General features: G+C 52.0%; 1 protein-coding gene across 1 annotated transcript in view; it reads left to right on the top strand.

The window, feature by feature from the left end:
• Positions 1-860: 860 nt before the first annotated feature.
• The window catches only part of ARHGAP25 (Rho GTPase activating protein 25), an 18,413-nt gene continuing 3,966 nt past the window's right edge, over positions 861-15,307 (top strand). The window contains exons 1-6 of the mRNA XM_009273792.2: positions 861-921; positions 6,522-6,715; positions 9,050-9,137; positions 9,563-9,682; positions 12,310-12,517; positions 15,026-15,158. Coding sequence (XP_009272067.1) covers positions 861-921; positions 6,522-6,715; positions 9,050-9,137; positions 9,563-9,682; positions 12,310-12,517; positions 15,026-15,158 — 804 coding nt within the window. The remainder of the gene's footprint in view (positions 922-6,521; positions 6,716-9,049; positions 9,138-9,562; positions 9,683-12,309; positions 12,518-15,025; positions 15,159-15,307) is intronic.

Below are 15,307 nucleotides of genomic sequence, written 5' to 3'. Positions count from 1 at the left end.
TTCTTTTGAGGGACAAAAGCATTAAATGACATGAAACAGGATATACTCGCTGTTGTGAGCAGGGAAGGGGGCTTTGCTTGATCCAGTGATCCTGGTGGGGTCTGTGCCCACGTCCTCTGGCCCTCACTGCTCTGATACCCACAGCCTTTTTTCCAAGCGCAGCCTCATTTCATCCCCATTTTGCTCGTACCGGTTACGAAGCGGGTGTAAAAACCTTAAATCAGCTGTGGGGATTATTCAGCAGTTGCAAGAAAATGCAAAAGACACCCATGTCGTCCGGGCCGTGCACATGGGGATGCATCAGGACATTCAGAGACGCCATCCTGCGGCATTTGGCCGTGGCCACCTGAGCCACAGCCTGCTCTGCCTTGCTGCTGAGCAAAACATTTCCCAAAACTCCATGCGGGGCCGTGTCCTTCAGCGAGCACTTTTCTAGTGCACCAACGGCACCGAGAAGGACACCCACTTCCTCAAATGCAACAAGCAGCGCGCGGAGAGCAACCCCGGGCAGTCACATTCTGGCGGAGGCTGGGGCCGGGCCGCTGCGTCTCTGCATCAGCCAAAGGGGGTAGCAAACGGGAGCAAAAAAAGGCGGCATCACCTCGGCGGCGTCGGGGAAGCAAGACGAGAGCTTTGCAGGAAAGCAGGGCAGGAAAGTACTTTTATGGGGTTGTTCACAGCCGCTCTCAGAGGAGGGAGGAGGAAGTACGTTGGCAAATCAACCCTTGCTGAGCCTTTGCTCTTTGTGGGGGGAATTGCACCCGGGGCGCAGGATCCCCAAGGGACTAGCAGAGCTTCGTTTCAGCCCGTCTCCTAAGCAAGCCCCCCCTTGGAAAAAGAAAAGCCCCTCCTGATCCAAAATGTCCCTCAAGCTGCCACGGAACTGGGATTTCAACCTGAAAATGGATGCTGCAAAAATAGGTACCGTGACTGTTTCTTTATGCCCTTCTGTTTCTTCTTCAGCCTTTCAGGTGCAAGCCAGGTCTGCCGGGGTGCCTGTGGCCAAGCCCAGCTGCGATTTTGGCTACGGCCCAGACCTGAACCCGCTTCTGGCCTCGGTGGGGGGACCTGGCCCCCAGGTACCGCTTTTGAGACAGCAGATGGTTTGCAAATGATTTGCAAGAAGTGATTTGCAAAGTTGTCACCGAGGGATGCTGTGGGAGCGCGGCCAGGGCTGTGGCTCTGGGGCTGGAGCAGCAGCTGTCTTGGTAGGGCGGGGAACGGGGGGGGGATGTGGCAGCGTGGGGCTGCTGCCCTCCCAGAATCCAGGTTTGGGGGAGATTTAAAGCACATGGGCTCAATCTGCTGGCGCAAGCCTCGCGGGAGGTGAAGTGCAGGCCGACAGATGGCCGGAGCAGCGCAGGCTGGAGGAAGCAATCTCGCTCTTGCTCAGGTTTCTTCGCCCACCCCGACGTCATTGATTTCCTCTCACTGGTGGTAAAGAGCCCTCTGACACCCATGCCGGGCTCTGTGCCATGGGACGGCTTCGCTGTGTGATTTCCCGACTTACCTCCTGCCTCTGCCCGGGCACGGCTCTCCTCCGCCATGGGATCCATCTCCAGCAGGAAAACCACTTCAGAATGCCTTTGGGAAGGAGTGAGGGATCCCTACGGTGGGCTCTGTGGCCAAAATATCACGGCAGAGCCAACGCCTGCTTTTGGGTCAAGCAACCAGGGAGGGGATTAGGGGGCGAGGATGCTGCGGTCAAGGAAGTGGTGCACAAACCCAGCCTTGTGCACGCGTTGAGGCAAAGGCCCCCCACGGTCCTGGCACTGGTGCCAAAACATGGTCAAGGCACACGTTGGCAACTTGATTTCTCCCTGGGGCAGAGAGATTTGACCAAGCCGGTCTGTGGTGCTGAGCTCTTCCTCCCCACACCTTGCGTCAGCTTGCAAGGTCATCCTGGCTGGATTTTTCTTGCAAAGGTAATTTGGACTTCTATATGAAGCTGCTTTCATTGGGGTGGCCAAACCATTCACTTCACACAAGGCCCCACGTGAAGCACCGCTGCTCCCCGGCGGCCACCGCTGTGGCTGGGCTCGGCGATGCACGGCGATGCGCAGGATGAGACCCCGGGTGGTCCAGAAGTTTGCAGGCGGACAGAGGAAGCAGTGCCATCACCTGCGCTCATCAGTTTGCAGGACAGCGGTGGAGAAATCCCCACGTAGTTATCATAGATGCATCCTGGATTTCTGCATTGCCCGTTCTTAGGATAATTAATATTTTTTGCCCAGAGGCTGCGGAGAAGTGGGTAAATTCAATCGGTAGCTGAGAAAAAAAGGCCAGGGGACACTGACCCTGCTGGCTGCTGGGAAGCAGAGAGGGTAGAGACGGGGCCCAGGCTTGAACCTGTGTTGTTACCAGGAATTGCTTTTTTTCAAGAAAAATCTGCTTGTGATGAAATTCTGGGTGCTTTTTGCCGGTTGCAGCTGCTGCGAGCCTGTGAGATGAGGGTTGTATGTGTGTGTGCGCGCAGAGACCTGAGCATTGGGGCACAGCTCGGTGCATCGACTCTTCTCATGCTTCGGGGTTTCTGGCTGCGGGGACCAGCCGCTGCCGTCTTCAGGGGTGCAGCAGGGATGTGACTTGCTTGTGGAAAATATTTGCGAATTAGTCACCACTGCCCTCACTGGCTTCTCCCAGCTTCAGGACACTTCCCCCTCCTTATCCCCAGCCATCACCGTGGCACAAGTAGCTTTTGTAAGCCCCAGGACAGCACGCCGGCTCCCGTGTGCTTCCTCACGCTGAGAAAAATGCAAAGCTATTTATTTCAATGAAGGAGAAAATTGCATTTGCAATTTTCATTGCAAAACCTATTGTGGCACTTTTGCTTTTACTCTTTTTTTTATTGCAAGTACCTGACATCCCTCCTGTGGGGCAGGAGCAAAGAGGATGGCAGGGAGGCCTCTTGCCCAAGGCAAGGATTTGGGGCAGGAGCCAGCGTCGATGTGGACACCACGGTGGCACCCAATGCAATTTCTCCTGCAAGTCACACTTTGGCAGGGCTCCTCTTTTCGGGGAGCAGGCAGCAGGACACGGGCACCCTGCTACGGCTGGTCCCCGGGGCTGGAGGAAGAATGAGGGTGTTTTGGAGGAAATATTCAACTTCAGAGGCGGTTACCACAGGAAATGCATTTGCTCTTAATGGCTCTTTCCCGCCCTGTGAGAGTGGCAAGGAGGAGCGGGGCCAAGCGCGGCAAGGATGTGTTGGTGAAGGAGGAGATGATTGGAGGTGCTGGACCACCCTGGTGAGAGCCAGGGAAAAAGCTTTGCCCCAGCCCTGCATAAAATTTTCAGCTGGTCATCGCACGTGAGCTGGGCATCGCTCTGGCCACAAAAGGTAGGAACTTGGAAAAGTGGGAAGGGAAGGAGCCGCAGCCTTGGTAGTTCTGGTTTTGCACATGCAGAAAACTTTCCACTGGGCAAAAATAGCCTCGCTGTCTGCAAAGCCAAGCTCCCCACAGCAGCTCCCTCCCCACGCCTCCGCACAAGCCCTGCGGTGGGGATGGCTGTTGGGGAGTGCTCACTTCGTGGGTAAGAAGGATCCTGCAAACTGTTATTTTGGCCTTAAATGAGCCCAAAGTACAGGGAGAGCTGTCTCGTGCAGAGGGAAAATACATCTGCATGTTCAACACCGGTGCGTACGTATGTGCACGAACGTGGCTAAGCCATCGCTAAGCACAGGCCTCCGGTTGCATCTTGAGTCTGGCGTTTCAGAAGGGCTGATGCTAAAGAAAGGGGACCCAAGTGTACCCCTCTGAATGCAGATTCCTTATGCACCTGGGAAAGGCTGCAAAGAGGGAGAGAATAAACCTTATTGCCAGCAAGGACCCGGCAATTTAAGCTCAAGGCTGAGAGCAGGAGGAAACGCCGGGTAGCAGTGCCTGCCGGGTCGCTTCCTTTCCAGGGTGCAGAGCCCTGATGCAGCCGTGATGATCTCAGAGGGAGATTAGTATCTCCAATAAAAGATAGTAAAACATTGCATTTTTCATAAAAGACATGATTTCTCCTTCCAAGACTTGTGCCGCTGGAATATCAGTGCTGCTGGGCTGAGCTGAGCTCTTTGGGGAAGGCTGAACACGGAGCTGATGGATGGAGACGCAGCCCTGATTTCCACCCATTTGGGTGTGAGTATGGACCCTGCGAGCTGCATTGCAACAGCTTCACTTCAGGTTAAGCCCTTGTGGTCGTCGGTGCTTGGTACGGAGACCTCACTCTGCAAACGTTACTGCTAATTAAACTGAACGAATACCAGCATCTCTGTCTCATCGAGGGGGAGATGAGGTCCTGTGATGAGACGGGAGAACACACAGCAAAATTCGGGAAGGCATCAGAGTGCTGGCTCGTGGGAGTGCTGCTTTCTGTGGAACGGGGCTAGTTTGGAGCCAGCCCACTCGGGATTTGCTCTTTGGCAGTGGGCTGTGTGTGGTTTCTGCAGAGCGAAGCGTTCACGGGAGGCAGGCAGCGCCCTGCACCCAGTAGCCTCCATGCTCCCGGTGGCTGCTCCACCCCTGCAGATCATTCCCCAAAAATCCTCACCCCTGAGGAGTCGGCAGCAGCTGCAAGACATCAAGGGACATGATTTATGGAGAGGAGCGATGCTGCTCGTGAGCAGTTTGCTGAGAATCATATTAATATTTATGAGATTTGAGTAATGCAGATGTTTTGGCAAAGAGCAAAGAAGCTGCCCTGAGCCTGAGGTGTAATTTGGAAGCCCCGTTTTGGTTTTTGCATCAGGGTAATCCCCACGACTAGCATTTTTCAGGGGAGCTGGCTGGCAAATCCCTTTCGAAGGTCCTTGCTTACAACCACATCCTCTGCAGGGGGCATCCCACATCAGCATGCATTGAGATACAAGCAGCATCCTCACTTGGCTGATTTTCGGATTCACAATCCTTTTTGATTTTTGGAAGGGGATTTGCAATCCCGTAACAGGTTTGTAGTGGAGAAGTGAGGTCAGAGCGCTCTACCCAAGCCTGGCCCCAAAGGATGAAGGCAAAACGCAACGGGGTTTCTTGCTCCAGGGGATTTCAGAAGGGGAAGCTGCGCACGCTCTTGAACTGCAGCACCCCTGACCTCTGAAGCAACTGCTAACTGCTCGGCACTGAGTGCAAAAGGTTTTGTAGGCTCATGCTCCCTGTGGGTGTCTGTGCAGTGGGACCACCCGCTCAGGCGCGAGATGCCCCCGGTCCCAAACATTACAAGGCAGTGGCCTCGTGAAAATTTTTAATTTTCTACTTTTTTAAGCTTGTCCTTTGCACTCAGGTCCATGCCAGGATTCATCGACACTCGTATCTAATGCAGCTTTTGCAGCTCTCTGCTCCGCTGACCAGCTCAGGGGAAAAGCGGGCAGCTGGGGGCAGAGATACGGCGCCGCCGCAGCTTCCCCCCGTCCCACAGCACTGCACAAGGCCTCCCTCACGGCCCTGGCTTGGCTTGGTGCCCTCTGCCAGCAAACACTGCTGGGCTCAGGGGCCCGAATCCTGCACCACCCTCACGCGCAGGACCCAGCCAGGTGCCATCAGCTCCGTTTTAGCAGGGGAGACATAAGACCTGAGGAAATCGCCATGTGCAGAGACCAGTGAAGCTGAATTCCCCTGGCGTCATATAATTCTGCGACCATAAATGCTAACTCTACCCAGGTGGGTTGGCACTGGGGTCCCGCAGTGCCTGGTCCAGAGGCAAAAATCGAAGCGTCCCTTCTGGAAACAATCCCTCCCAAGGCATTTACTATGACAGAAGCATTTAGAGATGCCACAGGACCATGCTGCCGGTCCCTGGCACAGGTCAGTGGCACCAGTGGGATTCGTCTACGCAATGCAAACAGGGGACAGGGGACGCTGCTCTGCCCAGCCGGTAAATCCACGCTGGCACTTTTTCCCCCCCCTCGGAGACTTTCCAACCTCATTGTGTGAGAACTGCCCCATCGGAAACACCAGGCAACGCTCTCCCAGAGCAAAACTGCAATTTCCAAAGAGTTTTTTTTCAAGCCAGGCTGGGTCATTCTGCTATCGCTGCTGCAGGCTGTTTGGGGTGGGCATTAAAAAAAACACACACACTCCCATTAAAAAAAAAAAAAAAAAAGCTAATGATTTTCTTCTCACTTGCAAGACAATTACTCCCACGCAGGAAGAAGGAAGCACATACTGACAGATACTGCAGCCACTTCCTTTAAAAACTCTAGCCAGTTCGCTCAGCACAGGCAGAGGGGCAGAGAGCTGCTCTTGCTGTTGTAGCTTAAATAGGCCCTGGGGACGTGGGTCTGCTGGCAGCTTGGTCCCCGTGCATCCCCGCCAGCCCGCACTTGCAAGACAATTACTCCCACGCAGGAAGAAGGAAGCACATACTGACAGATACTGCAGCCACTTCCTTTAAAAACTCTAGCCAGTTCGCTCAGCACAGGCAGAGGGGCAGAGAGCTGCTCTTGCTGTTGTAGCTTAAATAGGCCCTGGGGACGTGGGTCTGCTGGCAGCTTGGTCCCCGTGCATCCCCGCCAGCCCGCTCTTCTCTTTTCTTGGCAGCCCGCTCCAAGAGCGTGATGAGCGGCGAGCCAGTGGGCGCCCGGCCGGCCTCCCCCAACCCGCTAGAGCGGCCCCTGAAGATTGGCTGGCTGAAAAAGCAGCGCTCCATCGTCAAGAACTGGCAGCAGCGGTACTTCGTGCTTAAGGGCCAGCAGCTTTACTACTACAAGGACGAGGATGATGTCAAACCACAGGTAGGACGAGGCCGCTGGGCTTTGCCAGTCCTCAATCTCCCCCCTTCTTGCAACTTTGCTCGTAGGGAAATGGTTTGGGATGGGTCTGGAGTAGGGTATTAAAGAGGTTTTCTGCCTTTGGGCAGTAATAGAGATGAGATATCCTGATCGGGATCATCTATGCACTTAAATTCTTAAAGTGCCTGCAAGCCCTGGTGGGGGCTTGGTCCCTCTGTGCCCAAGCAACAGGGTGCTGGGGAAAAAAACCCAACAGTTACCAACCAGAAAGTTGCTATCATTCTCCAAGACAACAGAAAGATGCTGGGGAGAAAAAGAGCTCGGCACACCACCATTTTTATGATGGGAGGTGCAGCAATGGGTGCGCAAGATGACGGGAGCTTTGCAAGAGGTTTCAGCCATGCACTTGGCGGGAAAGGCATCTTACAGGATGCTTTTAGGAAAAAAACCAAGCAGGACTTTCAGCATAGGCTGGGTGTGAGGATCTGCCCAAGAGAGACCTCACGGCAGGGCTGTGGGCTGGACAGATGACAGCGAAAGGCAGCTGCTTCCTTAGGACCTCTTCCAGCAAAAAAAGCTGGAAGAAAAGCAAAGCAAGGAAATTAGCGGGTGAAAGGCAGGATTTTTCAATGCTTTGTCCCTGAATATGAGGGAGAGGGCAGCTGGAGGGATAAGGAAAGGAACTCTCTCTCTCCAGCCTCCGGGTTTGTATCCCATCCAGGCCCAGCCCCACCTTTTGCAGAAGGCTCAGTGGTACCTACAGATGCAGTTTGTGTTATTTGGCTGCCGCCCCAGTCCACCCTGCGCGGCCAAAGGAAACCTGCCCTGCTGCCTTTTCCTCTAAGGGAAAAGGCTTGAAATGTGCTGAACGCTCCGGTGCATGTCAGTTCTGATGCTTTTTGAGATCCTCAGGAGAGCACAACGCGCACCCCACCCTTTGCACAAAACAGGAGTGTGATCCCCCACTTGGGCATGATTTAAACGTCTGCACCGATGCCCGACGCCTGCAGCCCTCTGGCAGCATCATCCCATCTTCAGCCCCTCCAGGTTGTAACAAGCCCTCTGTCTCACCCGTACAAACCATTTCTCAGGGTATGCATTGTAGTACACTTGCCAGGAAGAAATCAGGTTGTTTTCCCATTTTATATGGATAACTTTTTAGTTTTTCAACCATTTTCTCCATACCGTAACTGACTTTTTGAATATCCACCATCTTTTCCTTGTTTTGAGAAATTTCAGGGAAAGGTCCTCCCCATTGCCGGAAAAGCCATTCTCTGTACAAATTGTTACTGGTAGCAAAACTAATCTCAAGATAGAAAATGCTGGTAAGAGGAAGACGATCGGTACATCCTCGGGGTGAAAGCACAGGGCTGAGCCCGGCGGGATCCAGGTCCTATTTCTGGCTTTGCCCCGTTTCAGGGGTGACTGGGAAGAGCAGTCTCCCTGATTGTAAATGGGATGCAGAAACAGAAAGTGCTGCAAAAAGCTTATTGCTATTCCTGGCGCTTTTGGCAGCTCTCACCATGACCCCGATGCACCATCCCGAGTCATTCCAAGCCTCTCTGATCCCGTCAATGATTCCGATTGATACAGCTGCAGTTCAGACTTTTGGAGCGCTGACGGTCCCCACTGCTCGCAGGAGCCCAGTGGCTTTCAGGAGGCTGAAATCGCTGAGAAACTTCATTTCTATGGCGCAGCTTCATTTCCTGCCCCGGGAGGCCTCCGGTGCTGACTCACACGCCTGCTCGGCCCCCACGTGCCTCGGTGGCTCCCCACCCGTCCCCTCCAGCAGGGACTGAGCTGCCCGTGTTTGCCACAACAGTTGGGGAAAGGAAGGTCCAAAACAAATGGCTGTTTTCTCCTTTGCTTTTTTATTTCCCCTCCCTTTTTCTTCTTTTTTTCTACTCCTCTCCTGCAAACGTTGGGTTTGGTTTTTGGTTTTAAGTGATGCTGTGTTAAAGGAACAGTTTTCCTGCTCTGGTGCAGCAGAAACAGGGTGCTCCGGTGTTTTGCCAGGTCCCTTCTCCTTTGTACTTTCTTCTCCCACTCCCAACAGAGTTTAAAAAACCCATGAGAATGGAGGGAAAAAAAAGGAAAGAGCAAAATAACCAGTTTTCTCATTCTGAGAATCACTTCATCAGAAAAACTGGCATTTAAGAAGTGCCCCTTACTGTTTGAAAAGTCATTTTTAGCATATATATGTGTATATATATAGGCCACCAGCTCCTGCAATCTGTTTGAAAGAAGGACTTCGATCCTCAGTGCTGACACATGGTAGCGTCAGCCTCGCAGCGATGTGACACGGGTATTCACAGCTCCTGCTCTGCTTTGTCCTAGGGTTGCCTGTCTCTCCAGGGAAGCACCATCAAGGAGGTGGCCAGCAACTCAGAGGATGGAGGGAAATTTATCTTTGAAATCATCCCAGGTGAGGATGCTTCACTCCTCTTCATTGCATGTTTTTGGGCTGGACTGTTCACCCAAAATCATTTGGGCAAGCCATTTTGCCAGCCCTTTTGCTCCCACTTCTTTTCAAGGTCCCCACAGCACTGTGTTGCACATGAAAACTAATGTCTTGCCTTCAATATTCACACGTCAGGGCTGGAGGAAGGCCCTGCGTCAGTGCCCGTGTCCCATGATGAGAAGCCTTGCCAAGCTGCAACGTTAAGCAGTTTCTGTTCCTTTCTTGCAGGCCTTCAGCAAGGGTGAAATGTAAGAGCGCTGCTTCATTTCACAGCTAAATAGACATTAATGGGGCAATTTGGAGCCAAAAGCATTTAGCAAAGAACCAACAAGAATGTGTCTTTTCTCCTCCAGTCCTCTCTATAAATGTTGCATAAATGTTTTTTGCAGGGGTCTCCGGAGACCAGAACCGGGCAGGGCAGGACACCTGCGTGCTCATGGCTAATTCCCAGTCTGAGATGGAGGAATGGATTAAATCCATCCGACGAGTGCTGGGGTCTGCGTCCGGAGGTAACGGGGACCAGGGACAGCTCTTGGAGAGGCGATTTCCTACCATCTCGTGCTCTGCAGTACTTTTGTGCAAGGATTTCAAAGCTGGGCTCATAAATCCTTGAAACTGGAAAATGAAGCTGTAATGTGACTGTAACTTGTAATGCCTTAGAAACCTATGCCTAGACCAGACTCTGCAGTGTTGGGCCTGCTGCAAACATAGGCAGTGTTAAGGAAATGGCAGCCAAGCATGAATGAAGATTTCTGGGCTGGTTTCAACCTCTTTTGCAAGCTTCCTCATTGACCCCAGAAAATGTTCTTGAAAACAACTTGTATTCAGGGACAAAGCATTGAAAAATCCTGCCTTTCACCTGCTAATTTCCTTGCTTTGCTTTGCTTCCAGCTTTTCTTGCTCAGCCCAGCCCTTCTGCCCCTATTTTCTCTGCAGAGCGTGCCCTGGCCACGCAATCGCCCTCCCCACGCGCAGGCAAGGCTTGCAGCGACAGGATCCTTGCTTCCAACCCCCTCGGGCATGCATTTATGCCATTACAAAATTGTGGTCAGGGAAGTATAAAACATGAATTGATCAGAAAGGAGCACAGCGTAAATTCGCCACCACAGGCGAAGCCCGCAAAGGAAGCAGCAAAGGTCACTCCAGCCACTTTTCCTGTAAGGATGAACTATCCAGCCTTTTCCTATAAGGATGAACTCCTATAAGCAAGATCCACCCATGAAACAGGGCTGGGAGCCTCTTTAGCTCTCTCCCAAAAGAGCACTAACCTGGATGGTGATCCTGAGCCTCCTTCCCTCTGTGCTTTGCCCTGATTATTTATATAATTTTCTGTAGGGTCCATACCCTTCAGCTCTCTAAGACAAGCAAGATGAAGCTCTGGTCTCCCACAGCTCCTGTGTCAATATAAATCGCAGCAGTTCAGAAGCAAGCAGGCGCTGCCACTTTGAGCTTTTTCACTGTGACCCTGCCATAGGCACAGAGAAGTTTCACCTAAATGACGACACAGCTGTTTTTTGTCCGCAACCCTGGTGTTTTCTGCCTCAAAACTGAAACATGCTGTGCCCTGGGGCAGGCAGCATTACTCATCTGAAATTAGGATTGCATGAGCCAGAAATTTTCAGGGCATTGCCCCACCTGGCTCTAATATTTAATAACAACTCCGCATCTGATCCTTGCTTAAACTTAGGAGGCTGCCAGTTTCTTCCAGCTAGATAGAATGACCTTATAGGATAGAAAATGTAAATTTATAGTAGTACAAAGAGCCCTGAGGATAGCAGAGAAACCAGATACTACAGAGCTGCATTTTATGTCAATACACAGGTTAATGGACCCCGAAACTTCACGCTTTAGGGTTTTGGCTGAGGCAACACGTGCTTTTAAAGCAACCCACTGCACGGTGGAGGTTTTGGCAAGAGCCCACCTGGAAGCAGCCCCTTGTGACTCAGCCAGTTGCGAGCTTGTTGCACGCCAAAAAGCAGAGCAGCTGCAAAGTGTGAAGCAACAGCAAAAGCATCTCCAAAATCTTGGAGGGGTTTTGCAGGTCTGGCTGCCCCCCAAGAATGACAGCCACCTGCCGGGTGGGCTGGCATGGGCATCGCATTGGCCCTGGGGAAGTATCCCCAAATGAACAAATCTGCCAGCTTGCAGTTAAATAAGCAATTCATTATCAGCTACCAAAGCAGAGGGTGGTGGTGGGGGGAAGCTATTTGCCTTTACTATGCACAATGACAGGTTTATATTCATTATTTAAAAGTGTAAGCACGTCATAAATGAAAAACCCCCATGATCAGGCAGGTGCCGACAAGCCTCATGGTTCCAGATGAGAGTGTGTACTTGCATATTCCTGGATCTGGAAGGTACACAGGGATTATTTCAGCCTTCAGAGCACGAGGTGAACACATCGCAGGCACTGCTGGGGCAGAAATATGGTAGAGGACCATAGGACCCTTTGCCATTAATATCCCAGAGCCAGTTCGAGCTGGGATTTGTCTGCCCTTACAATGCCCCAGGCTCCAAGGAGGAAGAGTTGGGATGCAGGCTGCTGCCTTCCCACCTTCGAGCTCTTCTTTTGCTGCGAGTTCAGGAGGAAAAAGCCATTGCTCCGAAGGAAAGGTACCACCCGCTGCAAAATACCGCTGCTCTTTGCACGGGGGAGTTTCTGGAGGGTGAGAGGAGAGGGGAGGGGAAAGAAAAGCAACTAAATCAGTAAGACTTCCAGCCCCAAATCTCTGCAAGGGTGCTTTTCTTGGTGGTCTCCTGTGCTTTCTATATCCTTCAGGTTTGTGTAATGAGCTTGCCTTCTCTCCCTGTGCCCTCGCATCAGCCTTTTTGCTGATCCTGTCTCCCTCTGTATCAGCACCCTGCTCCAAGGCAGGCAAGCAGTGTGGCAAAAAATGAGGCTCACTACTTGGTCTTAATCATTTTGAGAACTGTTAATTATTTGGAGGAGGAACGAGGTTTCATTTTGCTATTATTTCTTTGGAAGAAGTTCTGCTTTCCCCCAGTTTGCAGACTTCTTGTAGCTCCTATGCTATCAGAAAATCAGGCACTGTTACATTTGCATGACGCCCTTTGACAGGTAATGTGCCTTTAGCAAAGCTTTTGGGCTCCTCTAACCTCTCTGTCCTTTCCCTAGCGGTGTTCGGCCAGCGCTTGGCGGAGACCATGGCCTATGAGCAGAAATTCGGGCAGCACCAGGTCCCCATCCTGGTGCAGAAGTGTGCTGAGTTCATCCGGGAGCACGGCATGAGTGAGGAGGGCATCTTCCGCCTCCCCGGCCAGGACAACCTGGTGAAACAGCTCAGGGACGCGTTCGATGCTGGAGAAAGGCCATCATTTGACCGGTAATGCTGGATTCCCCCTCTCCTACTCAACTAGGTCTCATACACCCCAAAATCTGGGGAAAAGCAGCCCCCAGAGAGCCCAGCAGTGCCCTGCAGGAAACTTGGAGCCTCCAGAAGGGCTTGGCAAGGAGAGAAGGTTCAGCAGAAACCCCAAATGGAGGCAAAAGCAGAAGCAGAGGGTGCTGAGATGAGATTCATGGAAATAAAGGAAAGCATTTAGGAAAATCCTGGCCCCACGCAGCGATTATCATTTGCAGGAGCAGCCAAGGAAGGAGGCAAAAGGAAGAACCTACATAGCCCATCAGCTAAGGGTAGAAGTTTAGAGAAAGGAGAGCAAGTAGCGGATCACAAATAAGCTCAGACAACACCCTAATGCACACAGTAGAAGTTATTTCTTTCCCTGCCAGTCCATAGCTATGATATTTTCCTCCTGTTGCTTTTCCCTTCAACGCCATAAAGAGATGAGAGAGATTTTGGCTGCTGCAAGGCTGCGTCCTCCTGACCCCCTTCCTCTGCAGGACTAAGAGGAAATGGCAAACTCCCTAAAGCTGAGGGCGCGACCTGTCCCTGCCCGTAGGTTGCAGAGAGGCTTTGGAGAGAGACATTTGCTACTGCTACCTCTGTCATGCCCTATGCAAAATGAGAGAAGAAAGGTAAACCCCTGGTGCATCTCTTTATAAAGCCCTCCCTTGATGTCTCACAGACCAGCTGCCCCTGCAGATGCCTCATTATCTCTAAAGAGCTTTCGACCTGTCCCCAGCCCCAAGTCAGAGTTTAACCCCTTGCTTTCGGCCCCGGTTGCATAAGGCATTGCCCAGTGTCCCCTACTCACTCGTGCAGGCTGCTCTGGGGCTTTATCCGACAGTTTGTGCTGGTGAAAGCAATGACCCCTGTGCTGGGATAAAGGAAAAGTGGGTCCTGCCTCTCCGTGGCATCTAAAGTGAGGGTTTTTTGGTTTAATTCCTGCCCTGCCCTGTCTACCATAATGGCGACAAGGAGTGCCCAGGCTGCTGCATGTGTATGAAGGTGCTTGATACCGGCCGTGGTGATGCCCCATCTATGCAGACCCAGGGAGCTGCCCCATGTGGCATCACCTGAGCTCTGAGAGCCACCGGCAAAATCTGGGGTGCGTGTGGGAGGGGAGCACCCAAACCCAGGACCTTCCCTGGACTTCTGTGCAAAACAGTTTGCCTAAGCGGAGTGCAGGGGCCTTGTCTCTGTATTAGCAGGCCTGTCCCTAGCCACAAACCTTTTCCTACTTTACCTATCTTTATGCAGCTTTGTTAGGGAAAACCACAGCACTTTTACCTAAATAATCCCTGTGCTGTGCAAGGTAGAGCCACGGCTGCTCTGGAAGCAGAACCACCCTGGCTGTTGGTTTTGCAGCTGAATATTTCTTGCTTTCTGGGTGCCGGAGTCCTGCTGAGAGCTTTCCTGTTCTAACCTGTATGGGGGTCATAGGAAGGTGAAGCCTTTTTTTTTTTCCCCCCGAACCGTGTTTTGCAGCGAGGCATGGCAAGGGAGTTTGGCCCTTTTCCCAGCACCCTGCGATGTTAACCCTGTGCTGCAGGGTTTGGTATGAGCATTGCTGCGGTGATCTCAGGGCGACTGCAACCCCCATGCACTTCAACCAAAACATTTTCTTAGGGAGGAGGAAGGCAAATAATGGCGTTTCCAGTGACCTGAATGCTGCAAGATGCTGGCTCGACCTTCAGTGCCATCTTCGCAGCCTGTTTGGGTTTGCACAGGCACACTTGTGCGCACAAACCAGCAGGATTGAGTGGGGAGCGTTAGAAAGCTGCTATTGCAGCCCAGGCATCCAGGATGCCTAATGGTGTGTATTTATAGGCCCTACAAAAATACAGCTCTGAAAAAATTCCTCTACGGTTATGTGCGTTTGTTAAAAATAATAGTATTTTAAAAACCCCAACCAATCCTAAAAATAAATGACCTGGGGGATTTTTGCTAGAAGTTTATAACAGTTTAGCGACTTCAAGGTAGGTCAAATTAGAGGCTTACGATCTTGACAGTGTCCTTTTGACATAATGTAAACTATATGGTATGCAAAGCTGCAAACATCTGTCCCGGCAGAACATCTTCAGTAATTGCTGTTAATCTTAAAAACCCCAGGCAAGCTTCGCCAGCTCCGCACAGAGTGGGGAGTGCCTGCCAAACATGTGAACACCAGACGATATTTGCATGCAAACCCTCATGAGTCAAACGCAGGCTGGGAAGGCTCAGCCCGGGTATGAACACTGGGGACCTGCCAGCCCCACGGTGGGGAAAAATCTCCACCAAGCATTTATTTTCCCGCCAGCCGGGGCCGTTCCCTGGCTTGGGGTGCCCTATGGATTCCTCCAGCTTGGTTTGGCCTCCCTGTTTCTCTCTCTCTCTCTCTCCTGCATCTATACCCGGAGCTTAAATACAATCTCATGCTCCCGGAGCAGGGTAGGGTTTGTTCACCAGCTGGGTGCGAGTTTCATGTGAGTGGCTCTTCGCACGTTGCAGGGATACGGATGTGCACACCGTGGCCTCTCTGTTCAAACTGTACCTGCGGGAGCTGCCTGAGCCAGTTGTACCCTGGATGCAGTATGAGGATTTCCTGCTGTGCGGTCAGGCGCTGGACACAGATGAGAGAAAGGTAGAGATGCATTAATTTCTCTCCTTCTGGCCTTAAAATTAGCTGTATTTCAGGGCCAAGGCTTTGTGAGCTTAAGATGCCGCGTGCATATTTAGCTGTGCTTTATAAGCTGTGTAATTACTGAGCTTTGAAATCGGGGGGGGGGGGGT

This window comes from Aptenodytes forsteri, unplaced genomic scaffold, assembly GCF_000699145.1.
Source record: "Aptenodytes forsteri isolate BGI_AS27 unplaced genomic scaffold, ASM69914v1 Scaffold127, whole genome shotgun sequence".
In the NCBI taxonomy this organism is placed as follows: Eukaryota; Metazoa; Chordata; class Aves; order Sphenisciformes; family Spheniscidae; genus Aptenodytes; species Aptenodytes forsteri.
This window is presented reverse-complemented; position numbering and strand designations above follow the sequence as displayed.